The sequence below is a fragment of the Mastigoproctus giganteus genome, chromosome 4 (assembly GCF_048544385.1).
Source record: "Mastigoproctus giganteus isolate SK-2022 chromosome 4, ASM4854438v1, whole genome shotgun sequence".
NCBI classification, from domain to species: domain Eukaryota; kingdom Metazoa; phylum Arthropoda; class Arachnida; order Uropygi; family Thelyphonidae; genus Mastigoproctus; species Mastigoproctus giganteus.
In genome coordinates, this window is record NC_143578.1 from 162,726,018 (window position 1) to 162,750,366 (window position 24,349).

General features: G+C 34.4%; 1 protein-coding gene across 1 annotated transcript in view; it reads right to left on the bottom strand.

Moving 5' to 3' along the window:
• Positions 1-491: 491 nt before the first annotated feature.
• The window catches only part of Mfap1 (Microfibril-associated protein 1), an 82,011-nt gene continuing 58,153 nt past the window's right edge, over positions 492-24,349 (bottom strand). The window contains exons 7-11 of the mRNA XM_090371855.1: positions 20,270-20,378; positions 14,359-14,522; positions 7,659-7,818; positions 4,038-4,127; positions 492-671 (exon numbers count right to left, since the gene is read on the bottom strand). Coding sequence (XP_090227981.1) covers positions 492-671; positions 4,038-4,127; positions 7,659-7,818; positions 14,359-14,522; positions 20,270-20,378 — 703 coding nt within the window. The remainder of the gene's footprint in view (positions 672-4,037; positions 4,128-7,658; positions 7,819-14,358; positions 14,523-20,269; positions 20,379-24,349) is intronic.

Genomic DNA, 24,349 nt, shown 5'->3' on the forward strand with positions numbered 1-24,349 from the left:
CAGGCTTCCATCTTTTGTTGTAGAAGTGGACAGTTTGAATAAATTCAAGGAAGAAGCAGACAAATTTTTGGTGGATACAGATGGGAGAAGCGTGTAATGCTTTTTTATTTTTGGCTGGTGCTATATAAGCTTGATTTCTTGCATCATTTGCCATTAGTACTATTACTACTACTACCTCCTAACCTGTAGTATTGGGGGAGGGGATATGTATGTGTGTTTTAATTATATCTGACTCTTGATGTAAATAAGACTCATTTTGTTATTATTCCTGTATCTTTGTAAGCGGATCTAATCCTTTCCGGCCTCTGTGCCATAATGAGTGTGTTGCCTCCAGTCAATTATGTCATTGGTGCAACAAATAAACTGCTTTTTTTTAATTAAATATTTACTTCACAAGATATAATTTATGAAATTCATATTTATATACAACTTTAGAAAATGGAAATGACACTAAAAACCTTTTATACACTTATATACAACTAGCCACAAAATCATTTTTTGCGTTTCTTGACAGATGGCCTTTCAAATACTTGCTTCATTCCTCCTGCCTGATTGGCACTGAATTTTAAATTTTGTGCTGTTTCAGCCATCCATGGTGAGTCAAATTGTGTTGTATCCTGATCAACCAAGTGAGTGTATTTTGTTCTACCGGAACGACCAAAATTCTTGACCTAAAGAAGAACAATGAATATATCATTCAGGTTAACCTGAACATTAAATAATAAAATTACATTCACATATTATAGATTTTAAAATTTATAGATTATACATTTTAAAATGTATATCATAATCATAAAATATCAATATTATAAAATCTCATATTATAGATTTTAGAATTATTTCATTCAGAGCTAAATTCAGAATTTAATCATTATCCTCCCAGAATTATTACTTTAAGGCAATATTTCACGACCAGTTGGCAACAACTTTGGGCATAAATTTTAAGACTGGTTAAAAACACTTTTAATATGCATTTTGATGATCAAAATACATAGTCTATTTTTCAAATCATATCTATATGTGGATTTTTGGTTTAAAGGATGGGCTGTGAGAAATATCTTCATGTTTAGGGTGAGAGGTGTTACTTTAGAGAAAGAAGCAAAGCTGACTTTTAAGGAATTCATTACACATACATGGATGAAAAGTTTCACTTACTAAAGAAGGTGCTCTCAAACTGCTTAAGTATAAATGAACCACATTTATTGTACCACATCTACTTTGAATTAATTATTTATTTGTCTGCAACAGGGGGTTAACTTTAAAGTTAGTTTCAATCACTCTGGTATGGGACATTTGGTGCCAGGCCACTTGTGTTGTTGTGTCACAGCTGATTGTAAATTTTTGAAATAAAGGCATCTGTAGGGGTCCATTTTTCCAAAATAATAGCACCTGCTATTATTTTGGAAAAATGAAATCATAGCAAGGGGGCAGTTGAAATGAATATAAAAATTAAATTGGGACACAAGAAAAACTGCCTGTGTTCACTATAACATTTGCAACAAGAGCTACTGAGGAACACTTTAAAGAAGTAGCAGTAGCCTTCATAACTTTTTTTCAGATTAGCACTAAAAGTCAGTTCACAGCAGAGCTTCAATTTTATGCATTTTAAAACATAAAATATAATGATTTATTTGACATGGATGATTTAAATTCTGTTTTGTATTCTTTGATGAGACTGAAAACACATTCACATTCTACATTACAGAGAGGAGCAATAGGATTGCAAAATTTCAGATATTCTATCATGCTTCAAAACTCCACCTGCTTGATATAATACATCAGCCAACCTATCCCATTTTGCATTTGTATTATCTTCTTATTGCAATAGCAGCTGAAATTTCATTTGTCTTTAGAGTTATCAACTGCTTCTGAACTTCATCAATAGCTACAGCTCTTGTTTCATCATCCTTCACAGAGAGGATGAAGGGGAACAGTTCATAAAGCAGCGAATGAAATTTCTGTTAATAGTTCAGGAAACAGGGTCACAGGGATTTATAAGAAAGAGACTACAAAAATATTACCATATTTTGTGTTATCACACAGATTCAAACAAGTGGTATGTATAGTTTTCTATATTTGCACTGACCACTCCACAATGCATCTGCCTTAAGTAAATGGAAAAAAAAAAAAACCCTGCATTTTCAATACCATCAATTCTAACTTGACATTTTTTTTAACTACATTCTTTAGTGAAAACTTGTTAACAATGTAGTCATGAATAGAAAATGATTATGTTTTTCTTCAAGGATGTCTACTAAGTTTGATGTTTAGTTACCAACTACCAAATAACTCCCTTGTTGAATTTTAATGAAAACACAGGTGGGCTACTTTTAACAGCACTGGGCCTTGCAGATTTCAAGAAAAGCCCTCCTGACAATTCCAATAAGTGATGTGCAATATGAAACTATACAGATATCATCTGAAGAACTATGTTCACTTTGCTGAGATGTAAGTATAACATTTAGCAGAAATGGAGAAAATGACTTGTTCAACTTAGAAGAAAGAAATCTAAACAAATTTTCTTTATGAACTAAAACAGAATTTTCTTTATGAACTAAAACAGAATTTTCTTTATGAACTAAAACAGAATTTCCGTTTGGATTTTCCCTATTTGTTGATTTAATAGCAATTTTCTTACTGCTAAATCTAGGTGGCTCCCTTCACTTCTTTCTTTCTTACTATTCTGTATTTATTCTCAGAGTATAACTCTGATTACTTTCAACATTTCAGAATTTAGTATGAATTTAGACAGATAAAGACTTTTCAGTTACCACTTCTTAAAAAAAAAATAGTTACATCTAGTTAACCAATCTTGACAACCTTCTGCCACTATTTTTATCATCTTCTTGGATGAAATTAAAAGAATAAACGGGAAAGCCAGCTGCTAACAATAGGCATCCCTCCCTTTTTTAAATATTGCTTCAATACTATTCTTGTGACCTACATAACAGCATCACTGTCTGCACTAAACATTATACAGTATTCAATCAGTATCATTGGTGTTCAAGTTCTGAAAGCACCAATCAACTATATTTTGTTCAGTAGAACCATCCAAGGCAAGTAAGGAAGGTTATAAATTATAACAACTGGATAAATCTTCACATGCATATGATTACTGCTGCCATGAGTTAACACAGAAAATGGTCTATTTTGCACAACACTTTTTAACAACTTCCAATTTAGGAAATGCTTTTTTACTCATCATGATCTGTTACAATTATATTCTACCAAAAATAAAGTAAAAAGGAATTCTGCTTGTAAATCCAAGTAAGCATTTTGGCTTTTCACAAAAATCTTTTTTTTTTTTTTTTTTTCCATCTTGAAACTTTCCATTTGGCAATTTCATATATTAATGTCCTGTACAAACCACTTGGCAAAGAACACTCGGCAGTTTTACTTGGCAAAGAACACTCCAAATGGCAAAAAAAAAAAAAAAAAAACCATAAAATTTTCTCAATGTATGAAATGGAAGAACTTTTATTCTAAAGTAGGCAAGGCATTTGACAGCTAAAATAAATCAACCCTAAGGTGAAAGTTAGGAGAACTGAACTGAAACATTCAGAAAAAAAAAAAAAAAAAAAAAAGCTAAAACATTTTAAATTAAATCAAATAGTAAATTACACATATGCAGACACTACTACACTTCGCACCAATGAGTAGAGCAATCTCATCTCCTGATGGTTCTGAAATCCACATAAATCTCAAAAAAAAAAAAAAAAAAAAAAAGGTTTCTTAGACTGTTTGTTTGTTTGGGAATTTTTTAGGTGCATGGGCATCTATGGCCATAGTGCACCATGTTTCTTAGACAATTATAGGGTGCCCTGAAATGCAGTGCAACTTGTTTCCAAGGATTTCTGGATTATATGAACAGGAAGTTTTGACTGTATGCTACAATGCCAGTATTACAGTTACTGCAACAAGTACAAATGTGTACACTTAATTTTCCTTGATTTTGAAATTTACTGCATAGTTACTTTTGGGACACCCCATGTTTATCATTGTATATTTTGCAAAAAAATGATTTCACAAATTCTTACCTGCATTACTTTTGGAAGTATTGTTTTATCAAAGTGATCTTCTAGGGTAGGAGCAGAAAAATCTCTCTTATACACTGTATTTTCTTCATCCTGAAAAAATAAATTCCTTTTCAATAAAAACAAAACGCTTTAATACCGAATCTATATCTATTACTTAGTAGAGTAAACCCAGAAATTATAACAGCAAGTGTGCATGAAACCAGGCATTTTGTCTGTATGGGACTCAGTAACAGCTTCATACCAATGACATTTACTATTAGCTAAAATATTATTGCAATAAAGCAAATTAAATTTGCATCTAATGAGATGGCTAGTCTTGCTTTCATTTACCAATACAGTATCTGACACCACTGGCCAATAAAAGAGTAAAGACTTTTGTACCTCCAGAGCAAAAGTTGAAGATTCTAAAGGAAACTGATCTGCTGAGTCCAAAAAATGTGTCTCTATATATATGAAAAGACATACAGGTAGGCCCCTGTTTTGCATTGGTCTGATTTGCACCAATTTGCAATAGCAACGATCACTAACCACAATGCCATTTTCATTTTTATTAATTTAATTATTTATTTTTGCAAATTTTTTATACATTGAAAGCTTAAATTTGTCAGACAAAATTTATCAGCTTCATACTGTGCTACGTATCATGCATTGTTCACGTGATTTAGGACAATCTGAGCCAATCAGCAATTAGCGCATCCATATCTCCATATCAGAGATGAGACAGATTCTCGCCCTCAAAGTAGCCACTCGTGGATGCAGGTGGTAAAGGTGGATGCGGTGAAGCATTCAATTGCTTGTTGTTTATGTTATTTAGACGTGTTGGAAATTTATTATGCTAACATTTTTTATTAATTGTGCTATTAATAAATTAAATAATAATAATAATAATAGTGATATTAGTGTGCAGTTTTTGCACATCATCTTATAAAGTTTTTAATTTAATAGAATAAAGAGACATTATGTCTGGTAAAAGAAGTTTAGTGAATCCTAGTGCAATATTCGGAGGATAGAATCTGATGAAAGCCACCCAAATGTGTGTAGGGCTATCAATATGCCTCTGTTGACTATTACTACAACCATATTACTCCATCGACTATTACTACAACTAATAAAATAATAATATTAGCATTATAGACGATGCAAAGTGGTAGGTAGAATTTTTGGTGCCTAGAACCCAACCCTGTGATTTCTGATTGACTCCATTATATAAAGGGTTCCATTTGCACCTGTGCCCCCAGGAACCTAACCCCGACATAAATTGAGGACCGCCTAATTTTTAACTTAATGAATGACCAATTTCAAATATCATATAATAATACAACATATGCTATCTTAAAAATGAGCCTTATACATTTTAAGATACTTTAATCAAACATATGTATGTTTGATTAAAATAGCATGTATGTACTACATACATTCTATTTACTTAGAACAAATTCTTAAATGTAGAAATGTTTGGCACTCAAAGTTTCTCTTATAGTCTATTTTGCTTTCTCTCTTAAGAAATCAGTAGTAATCTCCAAACAGGGAAGTATCCCAGAACTTTGGTACCATTTTTCTGTCCTGATGAAAGCATTCCCCTTGCTCATTACTTACATATTTCTACATATTTCCAAACTGTGTCAAAGGCCTTTTTGATGTCCAAAGCATATCATTACTGTGGGTATGCAGTAATTATGCTATTCATATCCAGTAGACTAGTGCGATTCATTTCTCACATTCTAGTGTTAGCAATACATAAAGACTTCCTTACCATTTTTCATAGCACTGTTAGCAAAAGACTCTTCATAATCTATCTTAGCATTCCAAATCTCTTAAGTAACTTGATTGCAGAGAGGTTTTGTAGGACTCTTCCCACACATTTTTTTTTCTCCGACACTAGTCTCATCAGTTCATCTCTCATTTATTTAAGTCTAAACCTTGAATAGTATCTCTCGGTTAGTATAAGACGCATAGTAACTTCTATGATTACATCTCTGAAAACTTTCCATTTTCAGGAATGAAGGTCACAGGCAGAGGAAGAAGAGCCCCATGAAGGACTCTTGAGTAGTGCATTCAGGCTGCTGGGCAAGATCATGGGGGTTTTGTCAATAATATACAGGAATTTTGCCAGCAGGGATAAGGAAGCGATTATCCTGTTCAATAAGGCAATGGTTAGACCACATCTTGAGTACTGCACACAGGTCTGGAAGCTTCATTTCAGGAAGAATGTGGATCTGTTTGAATGGGTGAAAAGAGATTTTCTCATTGCTCAATGAGATTAGCGATGGGAACAAAAATATACTCTTACCAAAAAAAAAAAAAAAAAAGACTTCACTTCTGCAAATTGGTTGTCTGGAAACCAGTCATAAGTGAGGAGATTTGATTGAAATATTAATGGTTTTGAATGGATTGAGTAAGCTAAATGTTGCTGGCATACTTATTATTGCTCAAACAATACATCTAAGGAAACAAATTTAAACTGAGGAAGGATCATTGCTGAATAGCTGTGTGGAAATTTTCTTTCAGCCAGAGGGTATTGACTGTTGGAACAAACTTTCATCTGGTGTAATAAATTTAAGTAGGAATTAGACAAATTATTAGAAGGTGTGGACAGGTGATGTGGGAAGTGTTTTTGGTTGATCTATTATTTTATTTATTTATTATTATTACAATTTTTTTAGTTGAGGCAACATAAGCTTGCTTCCTTGCATCAATACTAATACTAATTTGTGAAAATTACCAGTTTGTCCCACTGAAAAGAATTTAATGAGATATCAAAAGCCACTGACTTCCTTTTGTGAAAGCAAAATCTGTTTTCCTGGCCTCTGACAAGTTATTTCTTTGAATAAATCCAACATTAGTACAATGTGATCACTGGATGAATAGAGATTTCTTTAGTAATGTTGTTTAATATATTATGAATTTGCTTATAACCAGATCAAGAATGCTGATCTTTCCTGCAATGCCTCCACCAACATTGATACAAAAAACAATCATCAGCAAATCCAAATATAATTAATATAAATCTAGTACTCACATTACCTTAATCATTGATAGTTATATAATAAATTATTAAAAAAAACAACTAAAAGTGGAATATAAATATTAAACACATTTTTCTGAGTTCAGTACCTAGAAGTTTTTAACAAAAATCATAGGTACAGAGCACATCTGAAGAGCCCTTTTCAGTTTTCCAGTTTATAAAATCTGAATTTTATAAACTGGAAAAAAATAATAAACTTACAATCCTTCACATATGCAAGTAAAAGATGCTGCATTAATCAAAGGGTACTGAACTCAACTTTCTATTATTGTGATAGAATATACAATTGGCAGTAAGGGTCTTGACTTAACAGTCAACATGTTTATTATTACTTTTTAGAAATAAGTTTTCAATTGTCTACTATTACCAAGAATAAACAATGGTTTTATTGATAGTATCTGCATCCCACTAAAGTATATTAGCTAATTTTTTTACTTTTATTACTTTTTGTCAAGGTTAAAAAAAAAATCAAAAAAAAAAAAAAAAAAATCAAATTAAAAGTCAAAAAAAAGTCATATATAGTAAAAATATGTACACTTATTTTGATCTCTGACAACAGAATAAAAATTAATTAAGAAAAGTAAAACTGGACTCACCATAAAATATGCTCCTCTGTGATAATATTTCTGCAAGAACTTGTACTTGCCTTTAGCTGCTTTATTAGTAACAACACGAGGATTAGCTCTCTGTTCTGCACGTCGTTCTTCTTCTGTCATAGTATGCATTCGTTCAATTTCCATTCTTTCTTTCTCGTAACTAGAGACAGAAGGAGAAATCTATAATGTTATGCCTTACAAGTATTTTTTCAGAAATGAAATTAATTAATTAATATTATATAATTATAACAAATTATATATTAACACTGAAGAACTGATGAGTGAATTAAGACCAATATGCATGAGCACATTTTGTCCTTAGGACTGTAAAGGGCTCTGGTCCTGCAGGAAGTAGCCATTATTCATGATTCCATTGCCAGGGAAATATGATATAAAAAACAATAGTTGTAGCAGGACCAGGTATGTCTGCCAGGAACAAAAGTAAGTGACAATGTAGAACAATTATCATCTTATTAGCATAAAATGCCCCTGATATTCTTATATCAAACTGTTAGTATTAATGTTGGGGCTCCAAAATAAAATTTTGCACTTGGACCCCAAAACTGAACATTGCATTGGGGCACCACAATAGCTTGCTATGCCACTGCATGCCTCTTATGAATTAATGATTAGCACTAAAGTTTAAGCTTATGCCTTTGCCAGTTTAATAGTAGATGCCTCAAACTCAACACTACTTTGCTGCACATACTAATTTTGCAATTCTTACAAGGTTTTTTTTTTTTGACATAAATCATCTTTATATTTTCTGCAATCATCAGCAGTTCCCATTAGTATCAAACTACTTAGGCTTTTCGTTGTTCTTATGAAACATAAACTGCCTTTTTTTATCCCATTCTCCCTGCACATGATAGCCACCAAAAACGAACCTCAAACTTCTCAATTAACTCCAATTAATCAGATGCACTCAGATTTACACACTTCCTTTTCTGACTAACCTTATTAAATGTCAATGTCAATAAGAATGAGACAAAAATGGTACTGAGTGCAAAATTTGATTATGTGAAAAACCAGCTATCATTTCTTAAAAGTATAGAAGGGTGTATGAGCCTCCATGTGGTAACTAATGAATGAAGGCATATAACCAAACTGATGATTTGATCAGGAAAATAAGATTGTTTAATTCATGTTTCAAAAGTGATCTTATATTTCCTGATTTTGTGTCTACTGTGCCCAGATACATGATATAGGAGGGTATTTATGACAAAAGTCTTGTGGATTAAATCTCCACTGGAGTTCTAAAGCTTATGGATTCTCCCTGCACATGGTAGCCACCAAAAACCAACCTCAAACTTCTCAATTAACTCAAATTAATCAGGGGAGGGGGTTACTATGCTTGGCTTACTCTAGTTAAAAGAAAAAGAATTTTTTTTAGGAAAACGGGATGGTCATGAATTGGGCATTCTTCAAAGTGAACCAATTGCACCTCCATCTCCTATACTTTCTATGATTTTACCATTTTTATCAAAACACTTATCTGTTTCACTTTTTTTTTTTTTATTTGTATTCACTTGCAAGTAGAACTCACAATAGAATTCATACTCGCTCATGGAGCAAATGAAAAAAAAAAAAAACATGGGAGAATGAGAGACTATTGCAAGACACCATATGAATATTAATACACCATATAAGATACATTATGAATATGAATACTATAAACATATGTGAAACAAAACTACTAATGAGGCGGGACAGGCAAGTGAAAGCAAAACATGCAAAATCACTTACAAAGAGAGCTAAGGGTGGGGGAAAAGTGGTGGATTCATAGAAAGTCCAGCAGAAGAGGAACACTGGTCCACTTTGAAGAATGCCCATTTATGTCCACTCTGTTTCCTATCTTCTGGCCAATCCAATGAAGTATTAGAATATTCACAGGATCAGAGTAGGCTAACAGACAGGCCAAAACAAAGGGTAGTCAATACATGGGCATTCTTCAAGGTGGACCAGAGTAACAAGTGAGTCAGTCCTTGAGTTTCTCCTGCTTCTGATCTTTCTTATACGTTATCTGCAATGGGGTATAGAGGAAGCTGTCTGTTTGATAATAAGAAGGTGGTTGACAACCAGAACAACACCATGAAGTTTCAAATTAATTTGGAATCAGTTGCAGATATGGTCTGAAAAATGGCAAGTAAAGTTTAATGTTAAAAAATGCTTGCATCTAGGGAACACAAATCCAGGAGTTACTTATAAACTGACAGGTGTGAGGGGGAGTTAAAAATGCTCAAAATGAAAATGACTTAAGGGCCATGATACAAGCAGATATGAAATTTACCATGCATATTTATAAAGAGGTGGCTAAAAAAGTACCTAGTGTTCTATTCATGATTTATAGGAACTTTGTAAATAAGGATAAGAATGTCATTGTCCATCTGCATAAGATGAAGGTGAGACCACATTTGGAATATTGTATTCAGGTCTGGATGCTGCACCTGTAAAAAGACAAAGCTGAGAGAAAGTTCAAAGGAGGGTGATCAGATGGGTTGAGGTGTTAACCAATGATAACTAGACATCTTAGTAGGGACCTAACTGAGGTGTATAAGGCTATGATTGGGATCAGTAAAAATGAATGCGGGAGGTATATTCTCAGTGGGGAAGAGACAATTGAGGGATACAAACTAAAAATCTTAGGAAGTAACTGGATCTCATGAAGCTTACCTTTGGTCAGCAAGCTGGTCACCCCAGAAAAAATTACCCATTAAGTGGCCAAGACAGAGAAAATGCTGAAAAAATCTATTTTGCCTCATTTAGCTATTCAAATGTTGATACCAATAATTAAAAGAGGGAGAAAAAGCAATGGATGAGAGACAGAGAGAGAGAGAGAAAAACCAATTTCGAAACCATCTGCTCCTTACTTTTTCTAAACTAACTGATTTTCTGAACTGGTAAATTAGTTGAAATAATCAAACTCTACTGTATTGCTAAAGCAGGTGCAAGGATGAATTATAAAAAAAAAAAGGCAATAGTTCTTAAAATTAAACTGTTCATCTTATTTTTAGTGAAATACAAATAAGGTAAAAACATGTTCTCTCATACAGATTCTGATTTGTCATCTATCTACCAGTTCTAGTGGATTTCAGTTGTTCTGCAATTAGAAACCGAAATGTATTTCAGCATGGAATAAAATCTTATTACAAAATACATAAATGGGGGTGCATATGAATGACCACATGCTGAGGCAATTAAATGACAAATACCTCATAAAAATCTCAAGAAAAAACATTTAATTTATAAAGTGAACAAAACTGCAGTGCTGATTACAAATAATTATAATAGCAATGTTATGCAGCATAAATGGAACCATAAATATTGACAGAGTGATGGGGAGGGAAAGGAACTAGAACATTACAATTACTGACATTTTTAAAATAAACAGCATAAAAACTGCCTTCCTCATGTCCTGTATTTCTCATTACATTAGCATTTATAATTTGTAACTGATTTTTGAGATCCTTCATTAAAATATTCCTAACACTCAGCATTGTTTATTTCCAATGGATGTTGAGGGTTTCTTTTTTTTTTTTTTTTTTTTGCACATTTGATTCAATTTTATTTGACTTTTCCTTATACACAGGCTTTTTTGTTTTCTCCCAGTTTGAATAGTCATCCCTGACTTCATTATCAGAAAAATGAACAAATTTCATTACAAAACAAATCTGCATCCGGACATTTTTCCGAATAAATAAAAAAGATAATAATAACGATAAATAAGAAAAAAAAGAAAAAAAAGGGTCTAAATAATCTTTCACAATCCATGCTTAATTTAATAATTAAATGACTATGCCTTTAAAAGTCCAATTAATTATATCTCAGTCATCAAGAATCACCAGAGCAGTGCAGCTCCAACTTTTACATCATCAGAGATATTATGGAAGAAGTTACATATCTGGATGTCATATACCACATCAACAACATGCTTAACCTTGCCGAATTTGGTATTTTAACTAACTTACTCAACACCACATTGAATAACATTTTGAGGTGGGGGGTCACAAGTGCTATAAAACAAGTTCTTAAACTCATCTCACTACCAAAATGCTCTGCACATAGGAACTATTACAGAAATTCCCTTTGGTTTCTCAGCTGCTTTTTGAAACAATCTCATAATGCAGCATTAATTCAATGGTCCACCTAGAAAGTATAAACTTTTGTTTTCTGAAAATATGTCTTTTGAAAGACCATTATGAAAATTTTTATTTAGAATATCCAAAGCTGAAGCCATTTTTTTTCACAAAGCAATCTTAAATATTTTTATGATAAATTTTGCAAAGACATGGGAAATTAGTAACATCTCTCGCAGAAAAATAAGCAAACTCATAAATGTGTTCCATATGTTTTAAACAATACAGAACTACCTCAAAATGTAAGAATGGACACAGTGCACTGCTAACCATCAGGATGTTAACGCAAATGTAAAATTTAAGAGATATTATTACATTGTATTCTTTTCACATTACTGTATTCTGTTCATTTTAGCACTGAAAGAAATATTTAACATTATATAGAAGCCATTTTATTATTTGAAGTTAATTTTATGATAATAATCATAAAAAATTACACAAAATGCTATGTGCTTTATACCCCCACCCCCTGTAATTAGGCATCTCTTCAACCCTTCACGTTTCCAGATTGGCAGTTCTGCCTATGCTGGTTCCACTGATCATCAGAAATACCAAATGCTGCCCTCTTGCAGTTGCAGGAGTGGGCACAAATGCACATGCTCAAAATATCGCCTGTCAAAACCAAACAACATTTCAAAAAGGTAATTTAAACATAAGAAGACCTCCACAAATTAAAATTAGCACAACAACTATAAAAATGGTAAATTAATTAAAATATCTAGAAGGTGTCTGACTCAAAATTAACTTTTTACTCCCATTTGGCTTACCAAAGAAAGTGAGAAATTATGCAGGCATGATTGCCAGGATCAGTCGAACAGACTGGGGCTCAAAAGAAAGACCTTGGCAGTCATACACCATGCAGTGTTCCTACTTGTTATAACTTACAGAGCTGGTGTGTGGTTCACTCGCTCAGCCATAGTAAGAAACAGGAATAAATTTGAATCAATACAAAGGACAATACTGCTCAATATTACCAGAGCGTGTTGCACATTAAGCATACCTGCATTGCAGGTGCTGGCTGCAGTTCTCCCACTTCACCTGGAAATGTCCAAAAGAGGCTTGTATTATAGACTTAAAAATGGCATACCCACAGAATTTCTGGGTATGGCCCTTGATACTGGCAACACCATCAAGGCTGAAAGAAAGATAATAGCCACAAAGCTCTATGAGCTATGGCAGACAAATTGGGAGCAGAAAACCAGAGGTCTGTTTACCAAAAGGTTTGTGGCACAGGTGGCCATGGTTAGCCCAAAGCCACCAAAATGGTATGCCCCTGGACTATTCTCAGCATTTATACTGACAAGTCATGGTCCCCTAAAGGCAAAACTATCCTCCTTAGGGCTGACTGACTGATGACCCAAACTGTGGCAAGAGTGAAGACTGGGCACACATTCTTTACTAATGTATAATTTATGACATATCAAGAACTTAATTAATAGCAGAAATTAAAGAAACTATGAAGAGATAGTAGGCCTCTCAGCAGAAAGAAATTTATTTGAATAGCACACAAAAAAATTTGTTAGGTGCTGGACAAAATGCATCAAGTTAGGTGAAGTACAGGGAAAAATGATGTATCAAACTAGAGGTAACTTTTTTTTTTTTGTGTGTTTTTTCCAAATCAAAGTGTTTTTTTTTTGATTATCTCTTTGGATAAACACTCTGATAATCAAAGGTCTTTTTTTTTATTATTATCTCTATTCCTTAAAAAGTTACACAAGAGGACAAACAAGTCCACCCATATAGTTTACTGATCTCCAAAATACAAGAAACAGTTTTTCATACCAAGCACAACGTTAGATTTATTTATTTGCTGATGAGCTTTCAGGAACTAATTTGGTATTCTGTATCAAAACTGATGAGATGAGGGTGACTGACTTTAACTGGGATACAATGACAAAATTATCCTTCACTCACTAGATTTCGTGAAAAAATTTGGAAGAGAGGCCAAAAATGAATACTGTTTAAATCATCAATATGGTGCAGATATACTGATGTCACCTATGTGAGAGCCGTTCAGATATTATCAAGAATGAGGCTGAAGGAAACAAAATATTTAACTTTTCCTTAATCTCTATCAGCACAGTGCTTCATGGTTTCCACACCAGATACTTTTCCATTCAATGTTTTCTTTAGATATGATAAGAGAAAGTCACATATCATGTAAATATGAGGATACGGTACAAGCTGAATATGGTGTTTGGGAAAACACTGCTGCACAAACTATAATCAGTTTCTGATTCTCAGACACTTTACCACTCAGCATATACTGTGTGGTAATTTGTAGCCAAACATCAAATCCCACAACTACAATCTCCCCCCAATCTCTGCAATTAAAGATAACTTTGAAAGGAGAAATATCTGACTATTAGGAAATCACATACACAAACTGGTATTCAAAGGCATCTTCAACCAATGGATAGTTGAATGAGGTGGATGAAGAAGAAAGAAGGCACAGGAGGAAGAAACAGAAAGACAGAGAGATGTGGATGAAGAAAAAAAGGGGAAGGAAAAGGAAGCAGAAGAAAAACTTCTGATTTTAAAAGAGTGCAATTTCCCCTACTTACTTTTCTCTTATTTCCTTATCTCTTTTTATTCTTTTCAGTTCCCGCAGTTTCCAAGCTTCATAAGCAGCTTCATCATTTTCATCATCGGTATTCACTAAGGCAAGAGCAGCATCCTCTCTACCTTCTTGTTCTAAAAGTTCCTTTCGAGCTTCTTCTTCCACGATCTAAAAATGAACAACAATTCAATGAACTCTGAATCTAAAACCAACAAACACTGAAAAATGCTGCTGGACTAATAATTTGTTTTCATGAAGTCTAGTATCACAAGAATGAAATACACACACAAGGTGCGGCAATAAAATTCCCGAAATGGTGCATTAAAAAGAACACAAAGTGATCACAACCTGATACAATGCACATATTACACTGTTCTAAGGGTTTCTGAAAAGTCGGCGAAGGCATCCATAGAGATGATGTTCAGTTCGGCAGTTACAATTTTCTTTATGTCCTCAACATCCTGAAATCTCTTTCCCTTTGAGATCAGTTTTCACTTGGGAAAGAGGAAGAAGTCCACTGGTGCTAGATCATGGGAGTAGGGTGGATGGTTGATCCGTACAATGCCATGTTTCATCAGAAATGTCTTCACAACAAGTGTGGAATTGGCATGGACATTGTTGTGAAATAAGAACCAGCTGCCTTTCTCTCGAAAATGCTGCCTCACCTGGGAAATACACTTCATTACTCCAAAGACTAATGCACTCCATTAGTCTTTGCAGTACCTGTATTAGAACACAGCATTGACACTCTCTCCTTCAGGTACAAATGCCTTGTGAATCATATCCTGTTTGTTCAAAATATGATCAGCATAGTTTTTTTAGCATTAGTTGAGGAATATGAAGTAAAAAAGCAAGCTTATACAACATCAGCCAAAAAAAAAACTCATTTACATTTCATCCATCTGATCACTCCAAATGCTTGTCTAGTTCAGCCTTAAATTTATTTAAGCTATCAACTTAAACAACAACAGATGGACGTCTGTTCCAACAATCAACTACCTGATGGCTAAAGACAAACTTCTGCACATCTATTCTACAACTGTCTTTCCTCAATTTGAATCTATGCCCCCTCAGGTTCTTAATCTGAGCAAGTGGCAGTATCCCATCAGCATTGAGACTGCTCAAACCATTCAAGGCCACCCCTTTGTTCCTCTCACCAATCTTGTTACCCTTCTCTGTACTTGTTCTAGTAACTCTACACCCTTCCTAAAATGAGACCTCCAGACCTGTACGCAGTACTCAAGGTGTGGCCCGACCTTATACAAAGGGATAATCACCTCCTTGTCTCTGCTAGTAAAAAAATTCCTATATATCATTGACAAAACTCCATGACCTGCTCTAGCACTGCTCAGAGAACTTCATATCTGACTGCACAATTACTCCCAGATCTTTTTCATTCTTGGTACTCCACAGTTGGTATGTTTCTCTTGGGTTACAGCTACCCATATGCAGTACTTTGCATTTGCAAATGTTAAACTTGAGTTGCCACTTTTCAGCACATCTGCCTAACTTCTCCAGATCCTGTTGCAGCAGCATACTGTCTTTGCAACAATTAACAACCCTGCCAACCTTTGTATCATCTGCAAACTTGAACATTAAGCCTAATATACCTTCATCGATATCATTGATAAATACACAAAACAACAAAGGGCCCATCACTGAACCCTGGGGAACTCAACTAAAAGTTCATGTAGAGCAGTGTTCATTTATTATCACTCTTTGTCATCTCCCACTCAACCATCAATTTATCCATTGCAGCAACTTGCCCTTAATGCCATACTGCTCCAATTTGTACAGCAGTTTTCAATATGCAACAGTATCAAAAGCTTTCCTGAAATCCAAGTATATGATATCATCCAGTTCCTTTGTGACTACATCATAGTATCCAATCAAACTGGTCAGACAAGACTTTCCCTTAACAAACCCATGCTGTGTCTGAACTCTTACTGCAGTCTTGTCTAGGTGATCCTGTATCACTTCTTTAACCAGTGGCTCCATTATTTTCCCCGGAACAGAAGTTAAACGAACAGGTCTATAATTACTTGTGTCACCCTTTGAACCCCCTTTGTAAATTGGGGATACATTTGCACATCTCCAGTCCATGGGGCCTCCCCTGAATCTAAGGATGCTCTCATAATTATGGCTAAGGGTTTGCTTACTTCCCTCGCTGCCTTCTTCAATATAACTGGATAGATTCCATCCCCCAGTGCCTTTTTTAAGTTTAACTTCAATAATTTTTCCTCCACTTTACGCTCCGTTATTACAAAATTGTTTAGCTCTCTGTTAGAATTCAGTAAACTTCTGCCCTCACTTTCCTTACAGAATTCCTCATGTGTGAATGTAGATGCAAAATACTCATTCAGTTTGTCAGCTATCTGAGCAAGATCATCAACAGTCAAACCACCAATATTAAGTGGACCAATCTGATTCATCTTCCTTCTAGAGTTCACAAAAGTAAAGTCTTTGTTGTTTTTCTTTGCATCCTTTGCCAAGGATTTCTCATAATCAGCTTCTCTTGCCTAACCTCCTTTGTGACTTGATTACAGACTAGCTCATATCTGCCACAGGCTTCTGTGTCACATGATAATTTATATGCATCCCATGCATTTTTCTTCTCTGCCACAAGCCTCATTATTTCATTTGACATCCATTTAGGTCTAAATCTTGAACAGTATTTCTTGGTTGGTATGAAAAACCTAGTAGCTTCCAAAGATTAATTCCTTGAAGGCTTCTCATTTAGAATTCACTATTTTTAACATCATCAGTTGATCCCACTGTATAGAATTTAAAAACTATCTGAGGAGGGAGTATGTGGGTAGTTAAAGCTCTAAAAATATATGTTCTCGGTTGTGGGTAATTAAATCTGTGTTTTTTATACATAAATTAAGCTTCTGTTTATGGAAGAGATAACCGTGAAGCTGCTTCAGGAGCTTTTCACTAATTTTCAATGCTACTTTACCAAGCCAAGTTAAGAGATAAAAGATGTAAAAATCTCCATATTCAAATTGAACAATTCTAACATTTTAAAAATCAGTGGCTTTTTTTATTATTATTTATTTATTTATATATATATATTTTTTGTAATGTGCTACTGTAATGTAATGTAATATTTTCCTTTCACACAGCTGCCATGGTCTTTCCCATAAATAGTGGTTTATTTATGTGCACCCAATGGGATCTTCTCCACTGTTGACCTGACTGGTCAATGGCTCACATGAGCACTCTATAACCAAGCTACATACTATAATTAACAAGGATAGCTTAGCACTGTGTTACAGAATTTACTGAATAAACAGCAGTGCTGGAAGAGAGAAGTATCACTTGTTGTTTGCACAGATTACAAGAATTATACAGCAATAATATCCAAATATATGGATAATCTCTCTTTAGAAGGTATGTACAAGTATACATAATAAACAATTTAGCATAGTGGTTGTTTTAATGTACCACTTGTACATGCTGAGATGCATGACAATTACGGCAACAAGAACAAAACTCAGCAATCTTTGCTGAATTTATGTGTTACATGTAAGAAATTGAAAAAAGTTTTCATATACCTAGCTGTAAATTCCTTAAGAAGAAGAATTAATTTTTCTCAAATCTTCTTTTTTTTTTTTTGTTAATTGTTGGTGCATCGGCTTCTGTGGCCAGAAGCCGATGCACCATAATGCACCTCCCAAGGTTTTTGCATTTTCTACTCTAATCCAAGCCCGAGGCAGGATTCGAACCCACGACCTTTGGGTAGCCAGGCAGGCACTTTACCCACCCGGCTAGTCTGGTCGGCATTAAATCTTCTGAAGCAAAGTATCTTTTCTTTCTCGAAGCACATTTACTATTATTCGCTCTCAAATTAAGTGCATACATGCAAACACTTGAAGATGCACAGCATCTGTGCAGGGAAACTACATGTTTTGAATTATCAGTGATAAATTTTTTTTTCTTTTTTAACTGGTGTAAACAGTATGTTCACCATTAATATGAGTTACAGTTACATGAATTCTCTGTGAATCTGCAACCAGTTTTGGGGGAAGCAAATTAAAATGTAAAATTTAATGGTGTTATATACTGTGTAATGATACCATATGTAATACACTAGCAAATTTTCATTATAATGCTGTTTGTCTGTGAGCTCTGGCAGACTTTTTGAATTATGCAAGCTATTTACAAATTGCTGGATCCAATTAAGATTTCAAATTCCAGTCTAAGCATATTTCCTATAATCCATGCTAAAATACATATAAAACCATCTATTGTTGTTCAAGGAATGCTAGTGGCTTCAAAATAAATGCATTTTGAATATCCAATATTAAATTAAATGAGACTACTGTATTATACATAATAAATAATGTAATGTAAATCAAAAATACATGAAGCTTAACAATTGTATCACAAGACAAATTTATTGAATTTCACCACAGCACAATTATTATCTTTCTCACATTGACTAAATTAATATCTATTCATTAACAGTCTGAAAATATGATGATGATGATTGTTTGTTTTTTAGGAGCATTAGCAACTAAGGCCATATTGTTCCGGGGATATGTGGTGGTCATTCCCTGACCTCTCCGTATCCTCTGTATTTGGTGGTCACAGGCTCGAACCCCGGTCTAATCAAGAAGCGTGTGCTATGCACTGCTGCTCCTGCCCTCCTGGCTACGGAGGCACCCACTAACAGTCTATTCATGAATGCCTACCATACAAAACTAAAAGATTATTAATATTTTAAATGAGAATTACAAAAATTCTACACAGTTTTAACAGAGTATCCGACTAAAATTTTCTCGATAATGTTCTGTACTTGTACTGATACTTTGAATCTGTTTAAATCGAAATAGGCGTATTTTTCTCTCTTGAACTTTGAATAATTAACCAGGTTTTACTGTACTTGCTACTTAAAAATTGTTTCTGGAATATTTTTTGTTAAAAAAAAAAAATGGTAATTAATGCTGCTTAAAAACATTTAAATTAAAAGGTAAAATAAATCTAACACAAACAATATGTACATATACTTCTCAAAACGTTTGTAAAATAAAGGTAGAAGACTGAACATCATTTTAGCAGTTGTCACCATTGTCTTTCAGAAAATCTGTACAAAAGTCTGTTCTTTGCATTTAATATCCTTTATTTTTAAACTCACGAACTCACATTGTGCATTACAGAATAAGAACAATAAGAAGCAAAAAAAGCTTTAGATGTTCTATCATACTTCGAAATTCTATCCACCCCATCAAGATAATATTATTATGAAGTGAGCTACCATAGCCAACTTTGTATTAATACTATCTTTTATTGCTGCAATGGCTGAAATACCTTAAACTGAAGAGTAATGATTTGCTTCTGAACTTCAACCATAGCCATATTTCTCTTTCAATGGCACTAATTCTAACAAATTATGCTTTATTAGCAACTTCTGTCTTCAACGGAAACTTATTAACAATGAAGTTACTAACTATGACAAAGTGGTCCCTAACTGATGAAAATATATTTTTTTACCTTCAAGCACTTCACTAAGTTAAATTGTTAGTTACCAATGTTACAAATAGTTACAAATCAGCTTTCTCTTTTTTGAATCTGCAAAGACTGACAATGAATTTCAAGTAAGAGGCTACACTTTTAACCACACTAGGCTTTCCAAAATTTTGACAAGAGTTTGCTCAGAAATTCTGTTAAACAACATCACAAATTATGAATCTGTGAAGATGCTGTCTGAAGAAATATGTTCACTTTTTAAAATGTTAGTATGGCAGTAAGCGGAATTTTACAAAATGCTTTGAAGAAACATGACAAATTTTGTTCATAAAAAATGACTGTTATTCAATTATAAAACCAATGGACTATGATTCCCGCTGAATAAAACAGCTGCAGATCTGTATCCCTAAAAAAAAAAAAAAAAAAAAAATACAGCAATTTACCTTTAGTGTTTGTCGTCTACGTTCTTCAGCTAATCTTTTGGCTTCAATTTCTTGTTCTCTTTCTTTTTTGGCTAATTTCTCTTTCTCTTGAACAGTAATACGATCTTTTCTGTAGAACCAATGAAAATTACACTAGAATTACATTTAGATTTAAAAAAAAAAAAAAAAAAATACTACATGAATACTACTTTCAGAAAACTTTGACTGAAACAATAGCTTCTATCACATCCAAATTATAATCCTGTGCAGTAAAGGATTTGTAAGTGTTGATAAGTAGAACTAAAGTTAAACCTAATGAATGTAGAGAATACTTTTACCTTCACACCAAAATATAAAAAAAGATGTAACAATTAAATTAAACTACAAAGGAGGATCATTACATGCAGTTTATAGCCCTATGATAGAACAAAGAATTGAGATCTGAAGGTTGTGCATGTATGCATGCACTATATATGGAAGGGATGGATATTGAAAAGAGGATATGTGCCTTTGATGTGTCAAATGTGCAGGGGCATATTATGTGCAAATATGCATAATTTTGCACACTATAAATCTTCAGATTGGAATATGTATATATTTAATATTCTGGCTCCAAATTAATGAGTATCTTTAAATTGATTTACGGTTAACCTCAAATACAGTCAAGTTTTTAATGAGAATTCTTTGTAAACAAGAGAGGTATTTTGGGGGAAATAGATCGTGAAAAATGACTTTCACGTAATCTGCAAGCTCTTTGTTATTTTAATATTAATATTAATATGAATTAAAGCCAAAAGCTAAGTTTTGTTGCATCAGCCATTTAAAAAATCTTTTTATACAAATTGTATCTCTTTCTCTCATCATCAGGCCCAATTTGTGCCTCATATCCTCATGGAGAGTGGCAAATTATCACATGTCAGATCTTTGTTAATGTGAGGCTACTGACACACTTGGCTTCTTACATTATTACTGATGATGAATTGTAGGTGTATGGAGTCTAGTTTCTCAATGGAAGATTGTCTTCTTCTCCAAGATACAAACAAGCAATACAATCATAATCAAATGTAAAGATCATGCTGATCATATTTTTTGACTGACACGATTCACTGTTCATTATGAATTTGTCCTGTATGGTTAAACAGTGAAATACCATACAGTTGTGGCGATTGAGATATGCCATTTGGAGAAAATGGCCAGAAAAGTGGGCTTTGGGGAATTGGTGCTTGCATCATGACAATGGTCTTGTGCATGAAGCATTTTTCATTCACACAAAGTGAACAGGGATTAGAATGAAGAGGGGCAACCTGTATTTGAATGACTTAGCAATTGTAAATACATTCTACTAGATGAAAGATGAGCATAAAATAACAATCAAAAGCAGTTTCGTAAGATTACTTACTAATCAGGAAGGAAGAATTAAGGGACTGCAAAAACTGTAAGGTAATAAGGGACAGTGCTCAACAACGCAGCACAGTTTATTTCTGAATATGCACATTAAAGGGAGAATGGGGGAGAGAAGGAATAAGACATGTAACAAGAATAAAGTGGCGGAAACTGGATGCTAAAAGGAAGTAAATTTTAGAGAAAAAGTTCTGAGGGGGGGAGCATTAAAGTCCCCCATCTCTTGTCATTACAACAGTGGAAAAGGTATTTCAAGGACAGATTTTGCTGTAAGGCCATAGGATCGGATGGAGTACCAGGGCAGGTTTGGAATCTATTGTAATATACAGGAATCAAGTGGTTGGTAAAATTATTTAATAAAATTAAGGGTCTAAACAAAATCGCAAATTACCAGGAAATCAAATGGATGTGCTATACTATGAAGATATGTGAACAGTTCAAGGAAGTAAAAATCTCAAGGAAACAGGTTCAATTTATGCTGGGACTGGATTGCAAGTTTGAATTTTTATGGTGCATCAGCAGCTTAGGCCATAATGTGCCAGGTTGAGGATTTATATTGGGTAGGTCCACCACGAAACCAATATTTTGTATAAGACAATTGATGGTAAAGTATAGGGAGAAAAGAAAGGATATGCACTTAGTTTTTACTGACTGGAAAAAGCTTATGACAGAGTTTCAAAACAAGTGTTATGTAAAAAGTTCGTACGATGGGACTACATCAAAATTATTCAAGGTAGGGAGCAGTGACTATAGTGAAGAGTATTTGTGGAGAGAGTGAGAAGGTTTTAGTAAGGATAGGTTACATCAATGTTCTGCTATGAGTTATTTTCTCTTTACAGTGATTTTTGATGAACTGATGGCTACAATTCAAGTAGGAATTTGCCACTATACAGGGTGTCTCAAAAATATTCATACAAATGTTTAGGGGAGGTAAGTAACGTCTAAAGGAATGTGAATCGCATAAGAACCCATAACCGGAAACGTCACGGAAAAGTACTAGCAGAGGTAAAAGAAGCAGAAATGACACAAGACAGTAATTAGTGGCAAACATTTATTTGACATAATATTAAAAATGGGGTACAAGATGGAGGCATTTCATGACACAACAGATGCTCGAAAGTTCCACCATGAGACATGATGCATGCATGACACCGACACAGCATGGATTGGCGGACACGGTTGAACACACCTGGAGTTTCTTTGACAGTAGCAGCAACGTAGACGAGTTTCGCCACGAGGTCCATTTCCACAGGCGATTCATACATGATAGATTTGAGGGGCCCCCCCCACAGAAAGAAATCAAGGCTCGATAAATCAGGTGAGCGTGAGGGGCCAGGCAACGGGTCCACCACGGCCAACCCACTGACGCCCAAAACGCCTGTACAAACGGTCACAAACATACTTTCCATAATGGGCAGGTGCCCCGTCATGTTGAAACCAAATGTTGCGTCTCATATTTGCTGGAACATCGTCAAGTAACCCTGGTAGAACTTGTTCAAGAAAGATCCGATATTTAGCTGAGTTCATGCGGGATGGTAACAGGTATGGGCCAACTAAGCAGTCACCGACCATACCTGCCCACACATTTATTGCGAAGCAATGTTGTGCCGCATGAGGGTGCACACTGTATGGGTTGTTGTGAACCCACACATGAGCATTGTGCTGATTGAATCAGCCTCATCTGTGAACAAAACATAGGCTGGAAAATTCAAGTCTTGAATACTTGGAGAAACCACTGTGCAAAAGCCACATGTGCAGGATGATCTTGGGGGAGCAGTAACCGAACCTTTTGGAGATGAAAGGGGTGTGAGGAATTGTCGTGCCAGACATGCTGTACACTGCAACGAGACACTCCTAAGGCAGAGGCAACGGCACGTGTGCTGGTAGTAGGATTATTCTGGACGGCATTCAACACACTTTCTTCCATGGCGGGAGTTCGTGTTGAATGTGGCAGACCACGTTCTCCATAAGAGTAACAGTACTACTCCTGTTACCTCTAAATGACCCATAATCACACAAATTTTGATGCACACGTGCAAACAAACGGTGGTCCGGTACATGTCTGTCTGGGAAGCGTTCTCCATAAATTCATTGAGCGGCTTGTCCATTGCCCTCTGCTAATCCATACACTAAGTGCATGCCTGCCAAATTCAAAGTTTGTATATCGATGCATGCTCTTCTTGCGGTGACTACTGATTGAATGAGTAAACCAGAAATTTTCTCTCTCGCAAACTGATGAACAGCGCCATCTATCGACTTACGGTGACGTTTCTGGATATGGGTTCCTATGCGATTCACATTCCTTTAGATGTTACCTACCATCCCTAAACGTTTGTACCAATATTTTTGAGACACCCTGTATATGATTTTTGCTGATTATGTGTTACTAATTAATCACTCAAGAGATGGGGTGAATGAAGGAATGTACTGGATTGAGGATTGCTAGGGAAAAAAAAAAAAAAAAAAAAAAACCTAAAATGCCAGTTTGGAGATGGCTCAAAGGATTCAGGTGCCCTGAGCCAACTGTGCTTTGCCACTCAGGTTCCCTTATCATTCATATAAACCAAGAAAAGGTTTATGAACTCAAAAATAAAATATAAATTTTTAAATATAATTTTATTGTTTATTTCATTCAGTTCACTTTATTAAAATTTTAAAATAAAAAATATAGAAATATTTAAAATAAAAAACTCATTATTA